The 24,400-nt window shown below is 36.6% G+C and overlaps 1 protein-coding gene across 7 annotated transcripts in view; it reads left to right on the forward strand.

Annotated features, from left to right (window-relative positions):
* The window catches only part of LOC120309486 (cyclin-dependent kinase 14), a 191,798-nt gene that overhangs the window by 110,609 nt on the left and 56,789 nt on the right, over window positions 1-24,400 (forward strand). For all 7 annotated transcript variants that reach the window (XM_039346790.1, XM_039346791.1, XM_039346788.1 and 4 more), the window contains one exon: window positions 7,477-7,571. In XM_039346790.1, the coding sequence (XP_039202724.1) occupies window positions 7,477-7,571 (95 nt within the window). The remainder of the gene's footprint in view (window positions 1-7,476; window positions 7,572-24,400) is intronic.

Genomic DNA, 24,400 nt, shown 5'->3' on the forward strand with positions numbered 1-24,400 from the left:
AGTCCCTCGGTCTCTTTCTTCAATTTTCCTGCTCTTATCCATTGCCAGGTTTTATTATTATCTGCTTTCCCAGCTATTTTTTTCATGTATTGGCCATGTAGTGCTTTGTCTTCCCATGCCTCTATTCTGTTCTTCATTGGGTCTTTCCTGTAGGCCAGTTTGGTCTCTCCAGTAGTTAGTAAGCCTTCCTGATATACTAATTTCAGTGCATCTTCATCATTGTTCTTCAGATATTCTTCCAAAGCCATTTTTTCTTCTTCAACCATCTGATGTACTTGTAACATTCCACGCCCACCTATTTGCCTTGGTATGGAATGCTATTATTATTATTATTATTATTATTATTATTATTATTATTATTATTATTATTATTATTATTGATCATCGCACAGTCAGCCAGATGTTCAGACTGGATTTGGCATTTTGTCTACCTATCGAGTCCTTACCCAGGACCTGGGATAGGCAGATGTGCATGTTTGATGGTATTACAGATATCGTCGCAGGATGGAAGCAGTTCCTAATAAGGCCACCTTGTGCAATTGACTAATAGCGAATTTGTCAATGCCAATGGTGTTCAAGTGGTGCTCCAGTTGTTTTGGAATTGCACCCAAGGAGCCTATGACTATTGGTACTACCCTTGCTTGCTTTTGCCACAGTCTTTCTATTTCTCTTTGTAGGTCTTTGTATTGTGTTATCTTCTCCAGTTCTTTCTCTTCTATTCTGCTATCTCCAGGCACTGCCACGTCCACTATCCAGACTTTTTTGTCTTTCTTATCGACAATTGTTAAGTCTGGGGTGTTATGTTGCAGGTGCTTGTCTGTTTGAATTCTGAAGTCCCAGAGCAGTTTAATTTTATCATTTTCTATGACTTTCTCTCTTTTATGATCCCACCAGTTTTTGCTTACAGGCAAATGATATTTTTTGCAGATCTTCCAATGCACCATTGTTGCTACTTTGTCATGCCGTTGCTTGTAATCAGTTTGTGCAATCTTCTTGCAACAGCTTACCAAGTGGTCCACTGTTTCTTCAGCTTCTTTGCATAGGCGGCACTTACTGTCTGTTGCTGTCTTCTCAATTTTGACTTTGTATGCATTTGTCCTTAAGGCTTGCTCTTGTGCAGCCAGAATTAGTCCCTCGGTCTCTTTCTTCAATTTTCCTGCTCTTAGCCATTGCCAGGTCTTATTATTATCTGCTTTCCCAGCTATTTTTTTAACGTACTGGCCATGTAGTGCTTTGTCTTCCCATTATTGTTGTTGTTGTTGTTGTTGTTGTTGTTGTTGTTGCATTCTTTAACCAGGTGACAAAATTAGCGGATCAGAGGAATGCTGTAGATATAATTTATTTGGACTTCAGTAAGGCATTTGATAAAGTAAACCACAACCTACTACTTGTTAAGATAGAAAAATGTTGATTAGACAGCATCACTACCAGATGGATTCGTAGCTGGCTGACCAACTGTATTCAGTGTCTTGTCCTCAATGGAACTGCATCTGCATGGAGGGAAATGTGTAGTGGGGTGCCCCAGGGCTCTGTTCTGGGCCCAGTGCTCTTCAACATCTTCATCAGTGATGTGGATGAGGGGATAGATGGGGAACTCATCAAATTTGCAGACAACACCAAGCTGACAGGAATAGCCAATACTCCAGAAGACAGGCTTAAGATACAGAAGGATATTGACAGACTTGAACATTGGGCGCTATCTAACAAAATGAAATTCACTGGTGAAAAAAGTAAGGATGTATATTTAGGCAAGAAAAACCAAATGCACAGGTATAGTATAGGTGGTATCTTGTTCAATAGTAGTAACTGTGAGGGATCTCAGAGTCCTAGTGGACAATCACTTAAACATGAGCCAGCAGTGTGCTGCAGCTGCCAAAACAGCCAGCACAGTGCTAAGCTGCATTAACAGAGGGATAGAATCGAGATCGCGTAAAGCCACACTTGGAATACTGCATCCAGTTTTGGTCACAGCGATATAAAAAAAGAGTACAGAGAAGAGCAACAAAGATGATTAGGGGACTGGAAGCTAAAACATATTGGCATTTGTTTAATGAAGCTGGTCTATTTTAATGAAGAGAAGGACTAGGGGTGACATGATAGCAGTGTTCCAATATCTCAGGGGTTGCCACAAAAAAGAGAGATTCATGCTATTCTCCAAAACTCCTGAAGGCAAGGCAAGAAGCAGTGGATGGAAACTAATTAAAGAGAGAAGCAACTTAGAACTAAGGAGAAATTTCCTGGCCTTTAGAACAATTAATCAGTGGAACAACCTGCCTCCAGAAGCTGTGAAAGCTCTAACACTGTAAGTTTTTAAGAAGACAACCATTTGTCTGAAATAGTATAGGATTTCCTACCTGAGCAAGGGGTTGGATTGGAAGACTTCCAAGGTCCCTTCCAAATCATCATCATCATCATCATCATCATCATCATCATCATCAATCTCATATCAGTTCATGTATACATTCTGTTTACTTGTCAGTTTTTTAATTTCTGATATCTGAGAATCTGAGTTCCATTTGATCATGACTTTCTTGATCTTTCTCTTTTACTTACATTTACTCCTCATATATTTGATTAGTGAATTGATCCTCATTCATTTACTCTGTATGACTGATCATACACTTTTGTATTCAATCCACATTCATTTAGTATCCATTCCATTCCTAATTCTATCACTTCTTGTTTGACCTCATATACTTTCTATGTAAGCCATTCTTGTTATATGAAATCCATTTTTTATGTTCTTCTTCATTTACCCAATTCTAACTTCTGTAAATGGGCATTTTATGTACAACCATTATATTTCTTTCAACAGATATTCATATATTTCAACTAAATTCATTCTGACTACTACCATTTGACCAGCATTTTGACACAAATATTTTCATGGCATTTTTGCATCCATTTCCTCATATTTAATTATTTTCTACCAAGATGTGCAAATGTATTTATCTGATATATTTTTATTATTTACAATGGTGCTTAAAAGTTTGTGAAACTTTTTGAATTTTCAATATTTATACACAAATATGTAACCTAAAGCACAATCTGTTTTCCACAAAAGTCGTATAACTAAATAAAAATTTATTTATAGAAGAATTAATATGAATCAAAAACATTATTCATTTCTTTACTGAAGAAAATGTTCTTTAATTTTTATTAACAAGGCTTGCAAGATTAAATATTTATTTTTAAAACTAACACTGGCTTTATAATGATAATTTGAAGAAAGATTATTTCACCATATTGAAGGTTTTATAGGTGCACATAGACTATTTCATAGCATAATACACATAGCGTTAAATGCCTATATGTCTGTCAAGTATTATCTGCACTGAATAGGTTCATGACCTTGTGTGAAAATCATAATATTATAATGATTTGCTTTAGCAATTAAATGGGTTAACACAATTTATTGTACAATCTTAAATTTTGATAACTACTCATTAAAGCCTGTTTGATTTTGGGATGTTCTGTCTATCTATTTAATAGTATGATCCTTGCTGGAAATGTATTTCAAAATGTTGTTAAACACTTTATAGAATTTTCTTTTTAGGGTTAGGGTTAGAGAGAGAATATATATGGTAACTGAATTTATGAAATTTAATCTGCAAATTCACCTAATTTCAGTTTTGAATGTACGGATGTGAGAACTTCAAACACATTGGTTGTGGAGGGCTACATGATGTTCAGATTTGGCTTTAAATTTGAATATGTCCAACTATTAATTGAATGCATTCATATTTCAGATAGTAGAAAGGAATGGAATTTTTCATAGACTAATTAAAAAACTGTAATTTTCTGCTTTGTTCTGTGATACATGCATGAACTAATAATTTGCTGATATGTTGGCATTGGTAGCAAAGTGTGTTGTCAAGTCACACTGAGTAAATATGCTATAAACTAGCAATATTAAATTTGCATGTTAAATGCAGTTACTCTGTGATTTATGATCACAGTTGGGACTGGAATCTTGGTCATTGAGCAAAGTAGTTGTTAAGTGAGATACTCACATGACCGTTTTGCTTAACAACTGCAATCCTGGTTTTCTCGGTTGTAGCCACTAAGATTCAAGATCTGTGTATGGAAGGGCACTCCTGCTCTAAGCTGGGGAAGTTTATCTCAGATTTTCAAGCTCTAAGCTTTGTTTCTTTAGCCCACACAGGAGTTCACTTCCCACTGTGTACAGAAGGAAATTCCTGAACTAGGATGGACAAATGAAGCTTACATCTTCAGTATCAAAGCTTTGTTTCTTCAGTTCAGTGCAGCAATTCCCTTTCATGCATGGAAGGCAGAAGAATTCTGGTGGGCTTCGGAACCAAAGCTCGGATCCTGAATCTTAATGATTACAGCTGAAGAAGCCAGGATTGTGATCATTGAGCAAAGTAATAATAAAATAAGATCTGCAGTAAAGATCCAGACTTTGTTTCTGCAGCCTGATAAAGAATTTTCCTCCTGTAGATAGAAGGTAGGGGAAATGCTTTGGCAGGCAACATCAGCTTACAGCCTTCTCTGCTGGTTTCCCTGTTGATTTTTTGGGAAACCTCTCATGTATTCTGGACTTCTAGAGGAAGAAATAAAGGACTGAAGATGGTTGCACAAAAAGCGGAGTCAGTGTGGAATGAAGTCATTGACCAATAGACCAGCTCTTTAGTAATTTCTCTCCAGATAAGGAGAAGACATGAGATATCCTAAAGTGCTCCGGACAACTGTTTACTCAAGGTAGATTCAAAATAGCAGTCTCCAGCAAGTTTAAAGATTTGGGACATAAGAGAATAGGCATCTTGCCCAAACTGCAGTAGCTGCCTTTGAAAGAACATTAAGTCCATATACTTCATTTTCTGATCATTTTTAGAAATAGCTTGTTAACTATTTTTTATCTATTAGAAACGTTTGGATCAAGCTTTATAGCAGTTGGTGAATTTCCTTCAATTGTTTTCAAAAATAAAGTTTTAGCCACTAGTTTAAGAACTTATAAAAATATTTTGGAAAAAACAGCAAAATTAAAATTTTGATTTTAGAAATTAAAACAGATTAAGACTGTAAATGAATTTTAAATAAGATTTTGGAATTAATTATAAAGGATTCTTCTCATGGAAAAATTCCTTTGGTTTGAATAAAAAACATAATTAGACACTAGATAGAACTAAGGATTACAATTAAGGGAGTATGCATAAGCTGGACTTAACAATTATTTTTGAACAATGGACTCAGAACTTAATTTTAATAGTGTCAACAGAGACATCTGCCTCTACCGAGAAGCTATGTCTAAAAGATGTAATGGAAAAGGAACAACTTCTATTTGATAAGATCAAGATTGAGTTGAAAGTGAATTTATAAATGACAGCTAAGAATTTCCTGCAAAAAAGATATTATACGGCACATATAGAAGAAACTGGTGATGTTTTAATAATTACAAGGGATATACAAACAATAAATCAAGAGAGTCACCTGGATAATTTTCTTCTATTGAATTTACAAAAGAATCTTGTTAACTTTTTGAAGAAACTTGTGAAAAAGGATAAAGCAAAAATGAAAAGAAATCAAATTCTGAATGGATTAAGATTAAGATTGTTAGAAGTAGAACGGAAGGAATATAAAGTTGATTTATTTGATCAAGGTTAAAATAGATATGTTGTTATTTCTTGTAACCCTTAACAGAATGTTAAGGATATCAGGATTGAAATGATTATCTTTAGAGATTTGTTTATAGGTAAAAGAGATATGGGAAAAAAGGATAATTTGTTGTATTTTAAAAGGAGATGATATATTACTAAAATTGTTTACACTTGTCATGAAGACAGGAATTCACACACACACACACACACACACACATTCTTTACTATATTTTTTCTCTTGTTTTAATTTGCATTAGTTTTTAGTGTTGTAATTATAATTTTAATAAAATTGCCAAAAATATTTTTATGGATTTTTTGTTACTGTTGTTGTTAATTGCGAAGTCGTGTCCGACCCATCGCGACCCCATGGACAACGTTCCTCCAGGTCTTCCTGTCCTCTATCATCTTCTGGAGTCTATTTAAGTTCACACCTACTGCTTCAGTGACTCCATCCAGCCATCTCATTCTCTGTCGTCCCTTCTTCTATTGCCCTCAATCTTTCCCAGCATTAGGCCCGTCTCCAGTGAGTCCTTCCTTCTCATTAGGTGGCCAAAGTATTTGAGTTTCAACTTCAGGATCTGGCCTTCTAAAGAGCAGTCGGGGTTGATCTCTTCTAGGACTGACCGGTTTGAACGCCTTGCAGTCCAAGGGACTCGCAGGAGTCTTCTCCAGCACCATAGTTCAAAGGCCTCAATTCTTTGGCGCTCAGCCTTTCTTATGGTCCAACTTTCACAGCCATACATTGCAACTGGGAAAACCATGGCCTGGACTATACGCACTTTTGTTGGCAGGGTGATGTCTCTGCTTTTTAGTATGCTGTCTAGATTTGCCATAGCTTTCCTCCCCAGGAGCAAGCGTCTTTTAATTTCTTGGCTGCAGTCCCCATCTGAGGTGATCTTGGAGCCCAGAAAAATAAAATCTGTCACTACCTCCATTTCTTCCCCATCTATTTGCCAGGAATTGAGAGGGCCGGATGCCATGATTTTGGTTTTCTTAATGTTGAATTTCAAGCCAACTTTTGCACTCTCCTTCTTCACCCGCATCAAGAGGCTCTTTAGTTCCTCTTCACTTTCTGCCATTAGAGTGGTATCATCTGCATATCTTAGGTTGTTGATATTTCTCCCGGCAATCTTAATTCCAACTTTTGATTCATCTAGCCCTGCCTTTCTCATGATGTGCTCTGCATATAAGTTAAATAGGCAGGCGACAGTATACAGCCTTGCCGGACTCCTTTTCCAATTTTGAACCAATCAGTGGTTCCGTGTCCAGTTCTCACTGTTGCTTCTTGACCCGCATATAGGTTTCTCAAGAGGTCTGGTACTCCCATAAAATCACTGATTTGGATACTGCAGTATTGAAACATTGAGTAAATTTTTTACTGTAACCAATTGATTCTAATAGCCACATTTATTCTTTTGATATGATTGTTTCTGGAAGAGATAACCCAGGAAGAATAAATTTTCTCTTTTTTTATATATAATTGGGGAGAAATTTCACTAATTTCTGCTTCTGTGGGTTCAGCTATATGTAAAAAAAAATACAAAACAGTGATGCTGGGGCATTCCAATTTTTAGAAAATGTACAAAATATTACTGTGTTAAAAGTACTTTTTAGAACAGGAGTTCCCAACCGGGGGTGCTTGTACCCCTTGAGGGTGCGAGATGATATTCCAGGGGGTGCAAGAACATGGGTTTTCAAAATTATAGTGTATATGCATAATTTCAAACTTTTTGTAAGGGGTACGAGAATATATCAGAAGCGTTCTAGGGGTGCAGGGTATAGAAAAGGTTGGGAACCACTATTTTAGAGAAAAGTATTGAATACTTTTTTTTAATAAATTTTGCTTTTTGTCTTTCAGCATCTCTCTTGAAAGGTCTGAAACATGCTAATATTGTGCTGCTTCATGATATCATCCATACAAAGGAGACACTGACGCTGGTATTTGAGTTTGTGGTAAGTTTATACAATTTTTTTTTTGCATTCTGTAACCTAAGCTAGAACAGTTAAAAACAGAGTGGCCACCACTGGATAAAAAAAAAACCTGTATAACTTGCATAATAGTCCATTTCTGCTGATGTTGTTTGGAGTATAATATAAAGCAGTATAATATAAAGCAGAGGCCCCAACCTTTTGGGCACCAAAGACCGGTTCTGTGGAGAAAGATTTTTCCACGTATCAGAGGAGGTGGTTTCGTGTGCTGCTTGCATCTAGCGATGGGGCTTTGCTTGTTTGTGCAGTCCGGTTGCTAGTATGCCACAGACTGGTGCCAGACCATGGACCGGTGGTTGGAGACACCTGATATAAAGGATATTTCATACTTAAAATACTGTGATAATCATTTCAGATATTGTTGTAAATGTTTTTTTCAGATGCATGAGACAAACCTGTTACAACTATCTTGAGTCTTTCCTTTCCCCTCTACTTTTTAGAGGTGTATAATTCATATAATTGTACTCATTTTTATAGTGTCTGTTCACTATCTGCAAACTACAACTTTGTGTTTAACTGCTTAGTTGATAGTGATAAAAGAACAAGAACTTGTATTTTGCATGAAAGGAGAGAGTAAAAATAAATGATAATCTCCCTAATATGAAACCAACATAAAAATATGCAAGATTTTTCAAGGAAAAATGGAGAGTTGGCCTTTCTTTAGCCACCCTTAGCAACCTAGTAACTTTTTTTTTCCAAGTTAAAAGTTTTATTCATTTATTTACAAGTAGTCTGTTATATAGCCCTGAAATAATTGAAATCTTTTTAAGTGGACTGTTTGGTAATTTTGATAAAAAATATACCATGATTGTAGATTCCAGAAAACATTGTGAGATTTGAAAAGAAATTTACAAGAGTTCAAAATTGTGTTTCTTTATTGCATCTGGAAATTCTCTTTTAATCATTTGTATCAGAAAACAATAGTAAGGATAATTTATACTTTGTAGCTTCTTTTCATTTGCATTTCAGCTATTAATTAAAATTTCAGCTTTCACAGTATCCAAATTAATGATGTAATTCTTTTCAGAGAATCATTTTATGAGGTTTAGATTTAAGCTCCTAATTAATCATCCTACATTTTCCTAAGACCATCATATAGTATTTATATAACTTGATTTCAGCATTTAGCTGCAGTATTGAATAATGAGTAATTATAATTAATCCTCAAATTTCTACAAATGGAAAAATAATTTATAATTTATAAGAAAGAAATTAATTTCAACTAGATTTAACTTCTGAATAACATAATTTTTATAGACGATAAATCTACATAAATAAATCTGCATATATATATACACATACACATACATACACACACACACACACACACACACACACAGACATACAAATCCCAGGTATATCTGTTCAATAATACACAATCTTCGAACTCAGGGAGGAATATAAATCAGCTGTTTATTGTTAAAAAATGTAAAACACTGAGACAGTGCCAATTCTGAGCACCCACCCCAGAATGACTGCAGGGAGACAGCTGGCGGATGCAAAGATAGGGTTGGCAAGGATGAGAGGGAGTGAATTCAGGAGCGAGCTGGCAGGCAGCCCAGCTGATTGCAGACAGATGGGATGGAAGGACGGGGCAGGGCTGCATGCACACACACTTAGACATGAGGAGAAACTGGGGAAAATACGACTCATGATGATAAACAGTGGAAGACAGGAGCAACAGACAGATAAATGGAGTGGAAGAGAAGGAAACAGCAGCGAAAGGGCACCTGGGATACTGGATCCGGACCCGCGACCCAAAGTGAGTGCGGGGGAGCGGCTAGAAAGCATACCAACGGCAACAACACCAGGAAGGAGAAGATGGACAAGGAGGGGAGGGAGAGAAGTTGTGCAAACAAGGGGAGGCGGGACAGTTAAGGCACTTACGGTCAGTCAGGACGAATGGCCCTATTACACGGTCATTGAGTAAGAAACTAGGTTATCAAGGCTTATAAGAGATCTCTCCACCTCCAATACTTCACTCTGAAGATGCTGACAGTGGATCAGCGAAAGCTAAGTTTGTTTTAATATTGTAAATAGTTGCTTTTATTGTTTTAATTTTTTTAACAATAAACAGCTGATTTATATTCCTCACGGAGTTTGAAGATTGTGTATTATTGAATACACACACACACACACACACACACACACACACACTTAATTTTACATGCTATTTTTATGTGGAATCCTCTCCTATTTTACTATAAACTGCTTGGATTGTCAGAAGGACTACTATTTCTATGATAAGGTAAAAGAATATTGTATGGCCTAGAGATGGGAAAAGATAACCCTATATACAGATATCAAAGCAGGGAGATGGAAGAGAGTGTGCTAACTACTGCGTCATTACATTAGCTCACAAGTAGTTCGTGTTACAAAGAAATATAAAGCCAACAGAGGAAAATGCCAAATTAAAAAAAACAGGCTAAACAAATGTTTAAAAATTTTTGCGTAGTCCTCAATTTGTGATCATTTGCTTAGTGATGGTTCTAAATTATGACAGCACTAAAATGATTTATGACCAATATTGCACTTATGACCATTTCAGTGTCCTTTTCATAGTCATGTGATTAACATTGGCAACTGGCTTGTATTTACGATAATAAAAGTCTATTGGGTTTCTTATTTGCAATTCTTCCCAATTGGCTTCCAACAAGCAAACTCATAGGGGAAATCTGGATTCACTTAAGGATACAGCAAAAAAGTTGTTAAGTTGGACATTACTCACTTAACAACCGCATTGCTTAGCGATGAAAGTTCTGCTGCCAAATGTGGTTGTAAGTCAAGTTCTACCAATATGTTTGCAAAATCTTTGTGTAAATTATATTAGAATGTAAGATGTATTTATTGCTATGAAGAGCTTCTATGATGAATAAGAAAGTAGTGTAAGTTTGAAAAAAAAAAAACAAGAGATGCAGAATATAAAGGGTCTCCTGCCTGTTAAATGTGTACAATTAATATATGGTGATGAGTTGGAAGAATTAACAGGTGAAAACTAAACTGAATAGTAACACTTTGAGATACACAGATGACAATATTAGCTGAAGGTACCTTATACTTAAACAGGTTATGAGAATAAAAATCTTCAGTGTTAAATATTAGAAGACAAAGGTAGTATCAAAGAACAATTAGTGAGCTTACATTTCAAAACATATCAATAAAGATTAAGATGATTTTCTTGAGTTCAGTATAGATAAGAATGGATAATATGCTGAAGATAAAGATGATGGTATCTGTTCAATGTCTTATTCACAGTGATTCTATGGACCGGCTGTCTCTACATTTTCCAATCTTGTACAGCTTCTTGAAAATTGTCTTAAAGTCTGGCTGGTGTTGGCTTTAGTGAAGTCTTGCCATCCTGATTTTTGGCAGGCTCCTTTTTTTTTAATTGCTAACCATTCTGAGCACAAATGCCTTTCCAGTCAGTTTTGAGCATAAATGCCTTTTCCAGCAATCACTGTGAGTCCAGTGATTGCATGGCATGGCCAAAATAAGTACAACAGAATTTTGTGATTTTTTTCCCTTGCAATGATATTTATACATCTAGTACATGCTTTGTCATCTTTGCTGTCCAAAGGATGCAAAGGGGCCTTATTCAGTACCACTGTTCAAATGAGTCAATTTTCATCATGTCTTAGTTTTTTCATAATCCAACTTTCACAATCATAAATAAATATGGAAAACACAATAGTGCAGACTAATCTGCATTTAGTTGCCAGGTAATTTCCTTGCTTTTTCATGCCCAATTCATGCTCATTATTGCTCTGTGACCCCATGTTATTTGACACTTTATTTCTGGACTGGATTCACTGCTTTGATCTTCAATCAGGAAAGTGAATTCTTGCACGCATTCAGTCTTTTCACTATCGGTTGTTATTTTGACATTTCATTCCTGCAGTGGTCATGAGTTTAGTGTTTTTGATATTCAGGATGAGGCTAAATTTCTCCCTTTCTTTGTTAACCATTTTGATTAGACCTTTTTTGGTTTCTGATAAAAATTTGTTAATGTTTTTTCCTCCAATCTGTGTTCTAATTTTTGATTCTTCAAGTCTAGGGTTCTCATGATAATTTCAATATGTGTTTGACCATCAGTCACCAAGAGATACGCCAGTGCAGTAATACCTAACAAACAATCCATAATATAAAATTATTTGTTGTTTCATTCTATCCAGAATAGCTTAGCATATCATGCAAAACCAATCAATTGAACAAGGAAGAGAAATAACCTATATGTAGATGTGAAACATTTAAAATAAGTATTGCCTGCAACATGGGAAGATACATTTTCCATTTGACTAACTGGTCTGTAGACAAAAAGGACAAATGGAATTATACTAGAAAAGGTTTATGCCTTTCTTTCAATAAACTAGCCAGTTGACTATATCTTTTAGGTGGCTTGCTTTTCTTAGAGATCCACTGTAGGCTAACTTGTCTTTATAAGGTTGTGCATAAAATGTCCTGTTTTGCTTGAACGCTTGCCAAAATAATATCCATTGATTGTAATAAACCTACACTGAATTAATTTAAGTGAATCTGCCTAAATGGACAAATAATACCTGCTTCATTTAATGAGGAGTAACCATTAGTAAAAATTTGTAATAGAATGTTTTCTAAATGGTAATAAATTGTTAGAAATGGTGGATAATACTTGCTAATAAATTGTCAATATTGTATGAAATAATGTAAATATTATCTCAATGATAATAGCAAAAAAATATTGAGAACATTAAATGATGCACAGCCAAAGGAGCAGGCAAGGTTCAGAAATGGCTGCAGCACAGTGGATCACATCCAAGTGATTCAGAAGTTATTGAAAGGCACAACTAATATACCATATCTCTTATGTATTTACATAAAGGCATTTGACTCAGTATTCCAGCAAGCAATAATTAAGACATTGCTCAACCAAAGCGTACATACTGCTTACATAAATTTACTATAATCAATATATGAAAAAATAATGGCAACAATTTGCCTTAATGATCTTAAAGTGGAAATCAACATAGAACATGGTATATGTAAAGATGATACAATAACCCCTATCCTTTTCTGAACCTGCCTTGAAGAAGCAAAAGATGGAATAGAAATCAGTGGCGCCTATTTAAATCACTTCAGATTTGCAGATCAGGTTCTTTTCTCACAAGATCCAGAAGAGCTACAAAGATACATACAAGAACTATACTAAGCAGAAGAACCGTTTGGCTTAAAAATAAACCTGAAAAGGACTCAGGTTATATATTTAATAAATTTACCAAGAAAGAAAAAAATATACCTGGAGAAGAATTAGGTGTAGTAGACCACTTGGCCAATGGATCTCCATGGAAAATGATACACTAAAGAAATTGAATGGTGTTTTAAATGTGGTTGACAGGAATTCGGCAAGCTAAGCATAATGTTCAAGAAGAACCTCTCCCTATGCCTGAAGAGAAAAGCTTTTGATCAGTGTTTGATACCTGCTCTAATATATTCTGCTGAAACATGCACACTAACATGCACGCTAACTTCACAATCCATATAAAAACTAAGAGTGGTGCAAAGAGCCATAGAAAAGATACATGCTCGGCATTACAAAACAAGATAGAAAGACCTGGACATGGATTAGAAAACAAATGAAAGTATGTGATATCATCAAGAAAGTAAAAGAAATGAAATAGTATAGAATAGGTGGTACCTTCCTCAATAGTAGTAACTGTGAGAGGGATCTTGGAATCCTAGTGGACTTAAATATGAGCCAGCAGTGTGCTGCAGCTGCCAAAAAAGCCAACACAGTGCTAGGCTGCATTAACAGAAGGATAGAATCAAGAGCACATGGAGTGTTAATACCATTTTACAGTGCCTTGGTAAGGCCATACTTGGAATACTGCATCCAGTTTTGGTCATCATGATGTAAAAAAGATGTTGAGACTCTAGAAAGAGTACAGAGAATGGCAACAAAGATGATTAGGGGACTGGAGGCTAAAATATATAAGGAAAGGCTGCTGGAATTGAGTATGTCTAGTTTATTGAAGAGAAGGACGAGGGGGGACATGATAGCATGTTCCAATATCTCAGGGGCTGCCACAAAAAAGAGGGAGTCAAACTATTCTCCAAAGCACCCGAAGCCAGGACAAGAAGGCAATGGATGGAAACTAACCAGAGACACAACCTAGAATTAAGGAGAAACTTCCTGACCGTTAGAACAATTAACCAGTGGAACAACCTGCCTCCAGAAGCTGTGAATGCTCCAACACTTGAAAGGTTTTAAAAAGAGATTGGACAGCTAATAGTAATAATAATAATAATAATAATAATAATAATAATAATAATAATAATAATAATAATAATAATCCCCCAGTGAGGCACTACCTTGACGTGGTTGTGGGGCTTGTGTACTCTGAGGAAGATGAGAGCTATGCCAGAGGTTCAACCATACTGGACAGGTCTCATCAGAGGAGTCAGACAAAGAGTGTCTCTCCCATAAAAAATATGGTGAGACGTAAATTGCAGAATGCCATACCGGCTCGGACGTCGCCCGGGTTAACAAGGTCCGCACTAGATATTGGAGTTCCTGGATATCTGGTGAAAAATGGGTTACAGGACTCAGGACTGTTGGCTGAGCAACCAGGGCCAGCAGCTGCAGAACTACTGGAAGAAAAGGTGTTTACCCGTCGCAGATACACAGTGATGGAAAACAAAGAAATAATGATCTGTTACTACAGATCAAGTCCAACAAGACGAGATATCTAAAACGAATGCACCAGTTCTGGAAAGAACAACATCCAGAATCAGAAATAACAGAACAGAGACTAGCAGATCAACGCCGATTTATAACACGAAATAAAGTATTCACAGAAACAGAATTGGACGAACTGCAAAGGTTTACCCAGGGCAAAGAAATCAAAGCCTTACAAGAAGTAATTCAGAATGTAGAGGCAAACCAGGGGGAGTTGGCAGTGAAAGAATCCAGTAGAGATATACAACTGTTCTCATTTGGAAACCAGGCACCTCTTCCTCAGGAAGAACAAAACCCTCTAACTAAAGAAATAAAAGAATTGAAACAAAGAATAATTGAGCATCTAGAACAGCACAAAAACAACAGAATAAGGCTGCCTGCATTGAAGCTTGTTTCAAAGAAACAGCTAGCACAAGCATTAAAAGATGCAAATACTGCAATAGCAAGTATAAGCACCAATTCACTGCAAGAAACAAACCAACTAATGTACAGCACAGCTGCAGTTATAACAGAATACCTGGGATGTAAAATCAACAAAAAAGAAAAACAAACAAACAGTGCACCAGAAAAATGGAAGGTTAGACTAGAAAATAAGATCAGCAAGTTAAGATCACATGCAAGCAAGCTAGAACAGATGAAAGAAAAGAAGCTGAAGAACAAGAAGACCAAAGAATACCTAATCAAGAAATACCACTTAGAAACAAGGAAGATCAAGGAAGCACTGGAAATAATAAAGCAACAAATAACAGCTATAGCCAGGAAAATCAGTAGATATGAAGCTCGAATTGCAAACTATAGGCAGAACCTCCAATTTCAATCCAATCAGAAACGTTTCTACCAATCCATCAATGGAGAAACTGCAAGGAATCAGTCAGTACCTGACAAGGAAGAAACAGTGCAGTTCTGGAAGCAGATATGGGATAACCCAAAGAAATACAACAAGGATGCGGCTTGGTTAAAAGAGGTGGATGCAAATAAAACAGAAGTTGAAATGAAAGAACTAGTAATAACAACAAAAATGGTAGAAAAAAGAGCAAAGAAAATCAAAAATTGGTCAGCACCAGGTGAAGATGAACTGCATGGGTTTTGGTTGAAACATCTAACTGTTATACACCCACTCATTGCCAAGCAGTTCAACAATATACTACAAGGAGGAGAAATTGAAAAGTGGCTAACAACTGGGAAAACCTACCTAATAATGAAAAATCCAGCAAAAGGGGCAACACCAGGTAACTACAGGCCAATTACCTGCTTACCAACAACTTTCAAATTACTAACTGGTGTGGTAGCTGATGCAGTACAACAGCATCTAGTTGAAAACAATCTCTTTCCACCTGAGCAGAAAGGAAACCGCCCCAATAGCAGAGGAACAAAAGATCAACTCCTAATAGACAAAATGATCTTGGAAAACTGCAAGAGAAGGAAGACCAACCTGAATGTGGCATGGATTGACTACAAAAAGGCATTTGACTCTCTGCCACATGATTGGATAATCAAGTGCCTAGAAATAACAGGAGTCAGTAGAAACATCAGAAAATTTGTGCAAAGATCGATGGCACAATGGAAGACACAGTTGCAGATCAATGGTGAGAGGCTGGGAGAGGTTAATATCAAGAGAGGAATATTTCAAGGAGATTCATTATCACCATTACTATTTGTTATTGCACTGTTTCCTCTGTCAACAATACTGAATAACTCAGGACATGGCTATCAAACATCAAAAACATCTGCTAGACTATCCCACCTCCTTTATATGGATGATCTGAAGCTGTATGGAAAAACATCATCTGAAATAGAATCGCTGCTCAACACTGTCCGTATATATAGCCAAGATATTGTAATGGAGTTTGGCTTGGACAAATGTGCCACACTTACTATCAAACAAGGAAAAATAGTGAAAACTGAAGGAATCAAGATGCCCCACGAAAATAACATTAAGAGTCTGGATGAGGAAGAATACTACAAATACTTGGGTATCCTTCAAGCTGACAACATCAAGCACACTGAAGTCAAGAAAAAGATTAGAGGTGAATACATCAAGAGAGTGAAGAAGATCTTAAAGTCCAAACTCAATGGAGGAAATACCATAAAGGCAATCAACACCTGGGCAATCCCAGTCATTAGGTACACAGCTGGAATAGTGGACTGGACTCAAGCAGAACTAAAAGCAATGGATAGGCAGACCAGAAAAATAATGACAATGAATCATGCCCTTCATCCACGCAGTGACATTGATAGACTTTATCTACCAAGGCAAATAGGTGGGCGTGGAATGCTACAAGTACATCAGATGGTTGAAGAAGAAAAAATGGCTTTGGAAGAATATCTGAAGAACAATGATGAAGATGCACTGAAATTAGTATATCAGGAAGGCTTACTAACTACTGGAGAGACCAAACTGGCCTACAAGAAAGACCAAATGAAGAACAGAATAGAGGCATGGGAAGACAAAGCACTACATGGCCAATACATGAAAAAAATAGCTGGGAAAGCAGATAATAATAAAACCTGGCAATGGCTAAGAGCAGGAAAATTGAAGAAAGAGACCGAGGGACTAATTCTGGCTGCACAAGACCAAGCCTTAAGGACAAATGCATACAAAGTCAAAATTGAGAAGACAGCAACAGACAGTAAGTGCCGCCTATGCAAAGAAGCTGAAGAAACAGTGGACCACTTGGTAAGCTGTTGCAAGAAGATTGCACAGACTGATTACAAGCAGCGGCATGACAAAGTAGCAACAATGGTGCATTGGAAGATCTGCAAAAAATATCATTTGCCTGTAAGCAAAAACTGGTGGGATCATAAAATAGAGAAAGTCATAGAAAATGATAAAATTAAACTGCTCTGGGACTTCAGAATTCAAACAGACAAGCACCTGCAACATAACACCCCAGACTTAACAATTGTCGATAAGAAAGACAAAAAAGTCTGGATAGTGGACGTGGCAGTGCCTGGAGATAGCAGAATAGAAGAGAAAGAACTGGAGAAGATAACAAAATACAAAGACCTACAAATAGAAATAGAAAGACTGTGGCAAAAGCAAGCAAGGGTAGTACCAATAGTCATAGGCTCCTTGGGTGCAATCCCAAAACAACTGGAGCACCACTTGAACACCATTGGCATTGACAAATTTGCTATTAGTCAATTGCAAAAGGCGGCCTTATTAGGAACTGCTTCCATCCTGCGACGATACCTGTAATACCATCAAACATCCACATCTGCCTATCCCAGGTCCTGGGTAAGGACTCGATAGGTAGACAAAATGCCAAATCCAGGCTGAACATCTGGCTGACTGTGCGATGAATGATAATAATAATAATAATAATCATCATCCCCCAGTAAGGCACTACCTTGACATGGTTGTGGGGCTTGTGTACTCTGAGGAAGATGAGAGCTATGCCAGAGGTTCAACCATACTGGACAGGTCTCATCAGAGGAGTCAGACAAAGAGTGTCTCTCCCATAAAAAATATGGTGAGACGTAAATTGCAGAATGCCATACCGGCTCAGACGTCGCCCGGGTTAACAAGGTCCGCGCTAGATATTGGAGTTCCTGGATATCTGGTGAAAAATGGGTTACAGGACTCAGGACTGTTGGCTGAGCAACCAGGGCCAGCAGCTGCAGAACTACTGGAAGAAAAGGTGTTTACCCATCGCAGATACACAGTGATGGAAAACAAAGAAATAATGATCTGTTACTACAGATCAAGTCCAACAAGAAGAGGATATCTAAAACGAATGCACCAGTTCTGGAAAGAACAACATTCAGAATCAGAAATAACAGAACAGAGACTAGCAGATCAACGCCGATTTATAACACGAAATAAAGTATTCACAGAAACAGAATTGGACGAACTGCAAAGGTTTACCCAGGGCAAAGAAATCAAAGCCTTACCAGAAGTAATTCAGAATGTAGAGGCAAACCAGGGGGAGTTGGCAGTGAAGGAATCTAGCAGAGATATACAACTGTTCTCATTTGGAAACCAGGCACTCTACCTCAGGAAGAACAAAACCCTCTAACTAAAGAAATAAAAGAATTGAAACAAAGAATAACTGAGCATCTAGAACAGCACAAAAACAACAGAATAAAGCTACCTGCATTGAAGCTTGTTCCAAAGAAACAGCTAGCACAAGCATTAAAAGATGCAAATATTGCAATATCAAGTATAAGCACCAATTCACTGCAAGAAACAAACCAACTAATGTACAGCACAGCTGCAGTTATAACAGAATACCTGGGATGCAAAATCAACAAAGAAGAAAAACAAACAAACAGTGCACCAGAAAAATGGAAGGTTAGACTAGAAAATAAGATCAGCAAGTTAAGATCACATGCAAGCAAGCTAGAACAGATGAAAGAAAAGAAGCTGAAGAACAAGAAGACCAAAGAATACCTAATCAAGAAATACCACTTAGAAACAAGGAAGATCAAGGAAGCACTGGAAATAATAAAGCAACAAATAACAGCTATAGCCAGGAAAATCAGTAGATATGAAGCTCGAATTGCAAACTATAGGCAGAACCTCCAATTTCAATCCAATCAGAAACGTTTCTACCAATCCATCAATGGAGAAACTGCAAGGAATCAGTCAGTACCTGACAAGGAAGAAACAGTGCAGTTCTGGAAGCAGATATGGGATAACCCAAAGAAATACAACAAGGATGCGGCTTGGTTAAAAGAGGTGGATGCAAATAAAACAGAAGTTGAAATGAAAGAACTAGTAATAACAACAAAAATGGTAGAAAAAAGAGCAAAGAAAATCAAAAATTGGTCAGCACCAGGTGAAGATGAACTGCATGGGTTTTGGTTGAAACATCTAACTGTTATACACCCACTCATTTCCAAGCAGTTCAACAATATACTACAAGGAGGAGAAATTGAAAAGTGGCTAACAACTGGGAAAACCTACCTAATAATGAAAAATCCAGCAAAAGGGGCAACACCAGACAACTACAGGCCAATTACCTGCTTACCAACAACTTTCAAATTACTAACTGGTGTGGTAGCTGATGCAGTACAACAGCATCTAGTTGAAAACAATCTCTTTCCACCTGAGCAGAAAGGAAACCGCCCCAATAGCAGAGGAACAAAAGATCAACTCCTAATAGACAAAATGATCTTGGAAAACTGCAAGAGAAGGAAGACCAACCTGAATGTGGCATGGATTGACTACAAAAAGGCATTTGACTCTCTGCCACATGATTGGATAATCAAAGTGCCTAGAAATAACAGGAGTCAGTAGAAACATCAGAAAATTTGTGCAAAGATCGATGGCACAATGGAAGACACAGTTGCAGATCAATGGTGAGAAGCTGGGAGAGGTTAATATCAAGAGAGGAATATTTCAAGGAGATTTATTATCACAATTACTATTTGTCATTGCACTATTTCCTCTGTCAACAATACTGAATAACTCAGGACATGGCTATCAAACATCAAAAACATCTGCCAGACTATCCCACTTCCTTTACATGGATGATCTGAAGCTGTATGGAAAAACATCATCTGAAATAGAATCGCTGCTCAACACTGTCCGTATATATAGCCAAGATATTGTAATGGAGTTTGGCTTGGACAAATGTGCCACACTTACTATCAAACAAGGAAAAGTAGTGAAAACTGAAGGAATCAAGATGCCCCACGAAAATAACATTAAGAGTCTGGATGAGGAAGATTACTACAAATACTTGGGTATCCTTCAAGCTGACAACATCAAGCACACTGAAGTCAAGAAAAAGATTAGAGGTGAATACATCAAGAGAGTGAAGAAGATCTTAAAGTCCAAACTCAATGGAGGAAATACCATAAAGGCAATCAACACCTGGGCAATCCCAGTCATTAGGTACACAGCTGGAATAGTGGACTGGACTCAAGCAGAACTAAAAGCAATGGATAGGCAGACCAGAAAAATAATGACAATGAATCATGCCCTTCATCCACGCAGTGACATTGATAGACTTTATCTACCAAGGCAAATAGGTGGGCGTGGAATGCTACAAGTACATCAGATGGTTGAAGAAGAAAAAATGGCTTTGGAAGAATATCTGAAGAACAATGATGAAGATGCACTGAAATTAGTATATCAGGAAGGCTTACTAACTACTGGAGAGACCAAACTGGCCTACAAGAAAGACCAAATGAAGAACAGAATAGAGGCATGGGAAGACAAAGCACTACATGGCCAATACATGAAAAAAATAGCTGGGAAAGCAGATAATAATAAAACCTGGCAATGGCTAAGAGCAGGAAAATTGAAGAAAGAGACCGAGGGACTAATTCTGGCTGCACAAGACCAAGCCTTAAGGACAAATGCATACAAAGTCAAAATTGAGAAGACAGCAACAGACAGTAAGTGCCGCCTATGCAAAGAAGCTGAAGAAACAGTGGACCACTTGGTAAGCTGTTGCAAGAAGATTGCACAGACTGATTACAAGCAGCGGCATGACAAAGTAGCAACAATGGCGCATTGGAAGATCTGCAAAAAATATCATTTGCCTGTAAGCAAAAACTGGTGGGATCATAAAATAGAGAAAGTCATAGAAAATGATAAAATTAAACTGCTCTGGGACTTCAGAATTCAAACAGACAAGCACCTGCAACATAACACCCCAGACTTAACAATTGTCGATAAGAAAGACAAAAAAGTCTGGATAGTGGACGTGGCAGTGCCTGGAGATAGCAGAATAGAAGAGAAAGAACTGGAGAAGATAACAAAATACAAAGACCTACAAATAGAAATAGAAAGACTGTGGCAAAAGCAAGCAAGGGTAGTACCAATAGTCATAGGCTCCTTGGGTGCAATCCCAAAACAACTGGAGCACCACTTGAACACCATTGGCATTGACAAATTCGCTATTAGTCAATTGCACAAGGCGGCCTTACTAGGAACTGCTTCCATCCTGCGACGATATCTGTAATACCATCAAACATCCACATCTGCCTATCCCAGGTCCTGGGTAAGGACTCGATAGGTAGACAAAATGCCAAATCCAGTCTGAACATCTGGCTGACTGTGTGATGATCAATAATAATAATAATAATGGAAATGGGCTGGCCACATAGCAAGAAGAACTGATGGCAGGTGGACCAAGGCGGTCATAGAATGGATCCCATCTGATAAAAAGCATCGAAAAAAGATGGATCAACGGCATCAGCAAGTATTGTGGACCCAATTGGTTAAAGAAAGCTTAGGACTGTATTGGTTGGAGACATGCAGAAGAGGCCTTCATCCTTGGATAAACAATGGCTAAAATGATGATTATCTCAGTAACTGATACTTGAATGTTATGTGTGTATTAATAAGAAATTAAAAGAGAACATAGGCAGTTGGGCTCTCCATTATGATTTTTTAATTTTGAAAATTAGTTTGCAATATTCATGAAAAAATACGATTTGTCTAATCATATATTTTTTTAGGCATTTCATCTCATAGTGATTCTGGGCAGTATGTAGGATAAAAACAATACCATCCAATACAAACAGAAGAAAACTATAATTCAGAAATTAAAACACCAAACACATTAATAAAAGAACACACTTTCTAATCTAGTATTTGGGATAAGGACAATTTAAATCATGGCAAAGTCAAGACAACTCCAGCCTGTAGAAGGATATAATTGCACCATGAACAGACGTACCATGAACAGATACCATGAACAGAGAAGGCAATGCTCCATCAGATCTCTCAGATGGCACTGTCTTAGGGATAGCACCTGGAGCGCACCTGCTCTATCAGATCTTACAGAGTGTGCAGAAATTCATAAAAGTGGCTATGAAATAAATATGTAGAAACTGTTGCAAAAACAAAGGTATACTTTAAGCTTAGGAATAAAGAAAACATGAGAAGCTCAAGCTGACTCCACCCTTAGGCCCTATCCTTGGGATATAACAAGAGAACAAAAATACACAATTAGCTTATTAAGTAGGATTTCACTGTATTAATTTGGGATTGAAATGAATAGAGAGCTGTTTGATTCTTAGGAAAAAATGTAAAATCAAGTAGAAATGTGCATGTGCAACATTAGTATTATCAGGGATACATCTAAAAATTACGTATTAAAATTTGAGTGCTAAAACAAGGCACATAACTTTTCTTGGAAAGAAATATTCATTTAGTATAATAAGAGCCAGATTCTTATAGGTAGTGAATGTAAATATGTCATTTAAATATTCAGGTAATGAAATTAAATATATATTTAAGTTAATAGCTCTTTGTTAAGTATACTAGTCAGTCAGAGATAACACATACAGAGATCGGTTCATGATAGTCTATTCATTTTTCCTTTGCCTTGTAACAATAAGAAGGAAAGAGAATGAAATATGGCTTGATGGTCTAATCTTCCTGTGAATGCTGCTGCTATTCTTTCTGTCCTCTGAGACTGAAATGTTAAATTCCAAAAGTCAATATCGCTGTATTTACATCATAATTATGGTAGTGTGTCAGTTTTATGAACTTCTAGAGAATTGCAGCAATATAAGTCAGTGGCATTGTATTGATAATTTTCGCATCAGATATGGGGTAGTCACATTTATTACTGAGAAATGTGCATACTTTAGGATTGTAGCAGGACTTGCATGGCAAGCTTTGATGAATTTCTTTTATAAACTATTTTGGGGTAAGGTACATCTTTATGTCTAGAACAGCATACCTCTTGACATTTAGACTCTCCATAACCTCTTTATGTAGCTCTAGCATTGGGGTACTACTAAAAGTTACTCTAACCAGTAGTAGTGCTTAGGATGTTTGTGTAATTTGTTTTTTCTCCTCTGTTTATGTTTGTATGTATATTGGTTTACTATGAATTACTTAGAAGGGTTAGGAATTAAACAGCATAGAAACAAATAAGTAAGTAAACAAATAATAAAAGTAGCTTAAGAAAGACTTGCTTTATACTGGATCCTGCTGTAGCTATCTATATTAGAGCAAGCAATTTTATATGACAGCTCTGCTGTAGCTGAAGGATTTGCTAGAAGTATAATGCAAACAGATGGCTCGCTTTTCATGCATTTATCAATGTCACTCTTTGATGGATGAGAATGCCATTCTCTTATTGTCCATGTAATGACAAAGATTCAGATAAGAGAATGATCTCCTTGTCTGAATTTGATTCTGTTGTCTGGCTATTTATAGGGAGATGGATATCTCTTGGTTCCTGAAACATGAGGATCTTTAAATAGAAATATATCTTTATTATAGGATATTATTTAGGTAATAGTATTTCTAAATCTTTCATACCAGTAAAATTAAAAAAATAAACAAATAGCCATTCATATCCTGGGTCTGCAGATTTAATTTATGTTATTAGGCAAATAATTTTAAGAGCTCCACATTTTAAGAACAGAAGTGATCTTGAGTGAGTCAATATGTGCTGGCTGAATCAGATGTTCTCTTCTAAATGAAAGATTGTTGATTCTTTAACCTTAGTCATGATTAATTTGAAAAAAAAATGTTTCTTTTTAGCAATGTTGTATGTAAACAAAATTGTACCAATAACATTTTTAAAAAATCAAACAAACAGGGTTTTTTTCTGATCTAAGCCTGAATGTTGGACCATATAAGAAGTAAATTATCTAAGTATCCTTGAGTTTCTTGAAACAAATTATTTAAGTAAACTTGGGTTTCATTATGGAATACACAGTGCTTTTTTTGTAAAAAAAAAAAAAAAAGTGCTGGACTCACCCATGTCATACAACCCGCCTTGCTTACCCTACAAGGTTCCATCCAAAAAAGGTTTTGGAACTCCATTCTGGGCGTTCTAGGGGGGAAAAAGCCCTGGGAAGGCAGATATAAGAAATAATTTAGTGTTTCATACTTCTGCAATTAATACCAGACCTCTATTGCTTATCATAGTTAATTTAAAAGCATATTAATCCTATTTGTTCTGAATATAATATGAAAGGACAGAAACAGTATTTTTTATTAAATGCCAGACCAAGGCTTTGGTAATAATGTCCTGAACGTTTCTTGACATTAAAGCCAGGAAAAAATAGCATAACATCTCAATAAAAGGCATGATATTTTCCATCTAGAACAACTTAAACTGTGTTGAAACTTTATTCATGACATTTTTTGTAGCTTCAT

Source organism: Crotalus tigris, unplaced genomic scaffold, assembly GCF_016545835.1.
Source record: "Crotalus tigris isolate CLP2741 ecotype Arizona unplaced genomic scaffold, ASM1654583v1 scf7180000018025.208907, whole genome shotgun sequence".
NCBI classification, from domain to species: domain Eukaryota; kingdom Metazoa; phylum Chordata; class Lepidosauria; order Squamata; family Viperidae; genus Crotalus; species Crotalus tigris.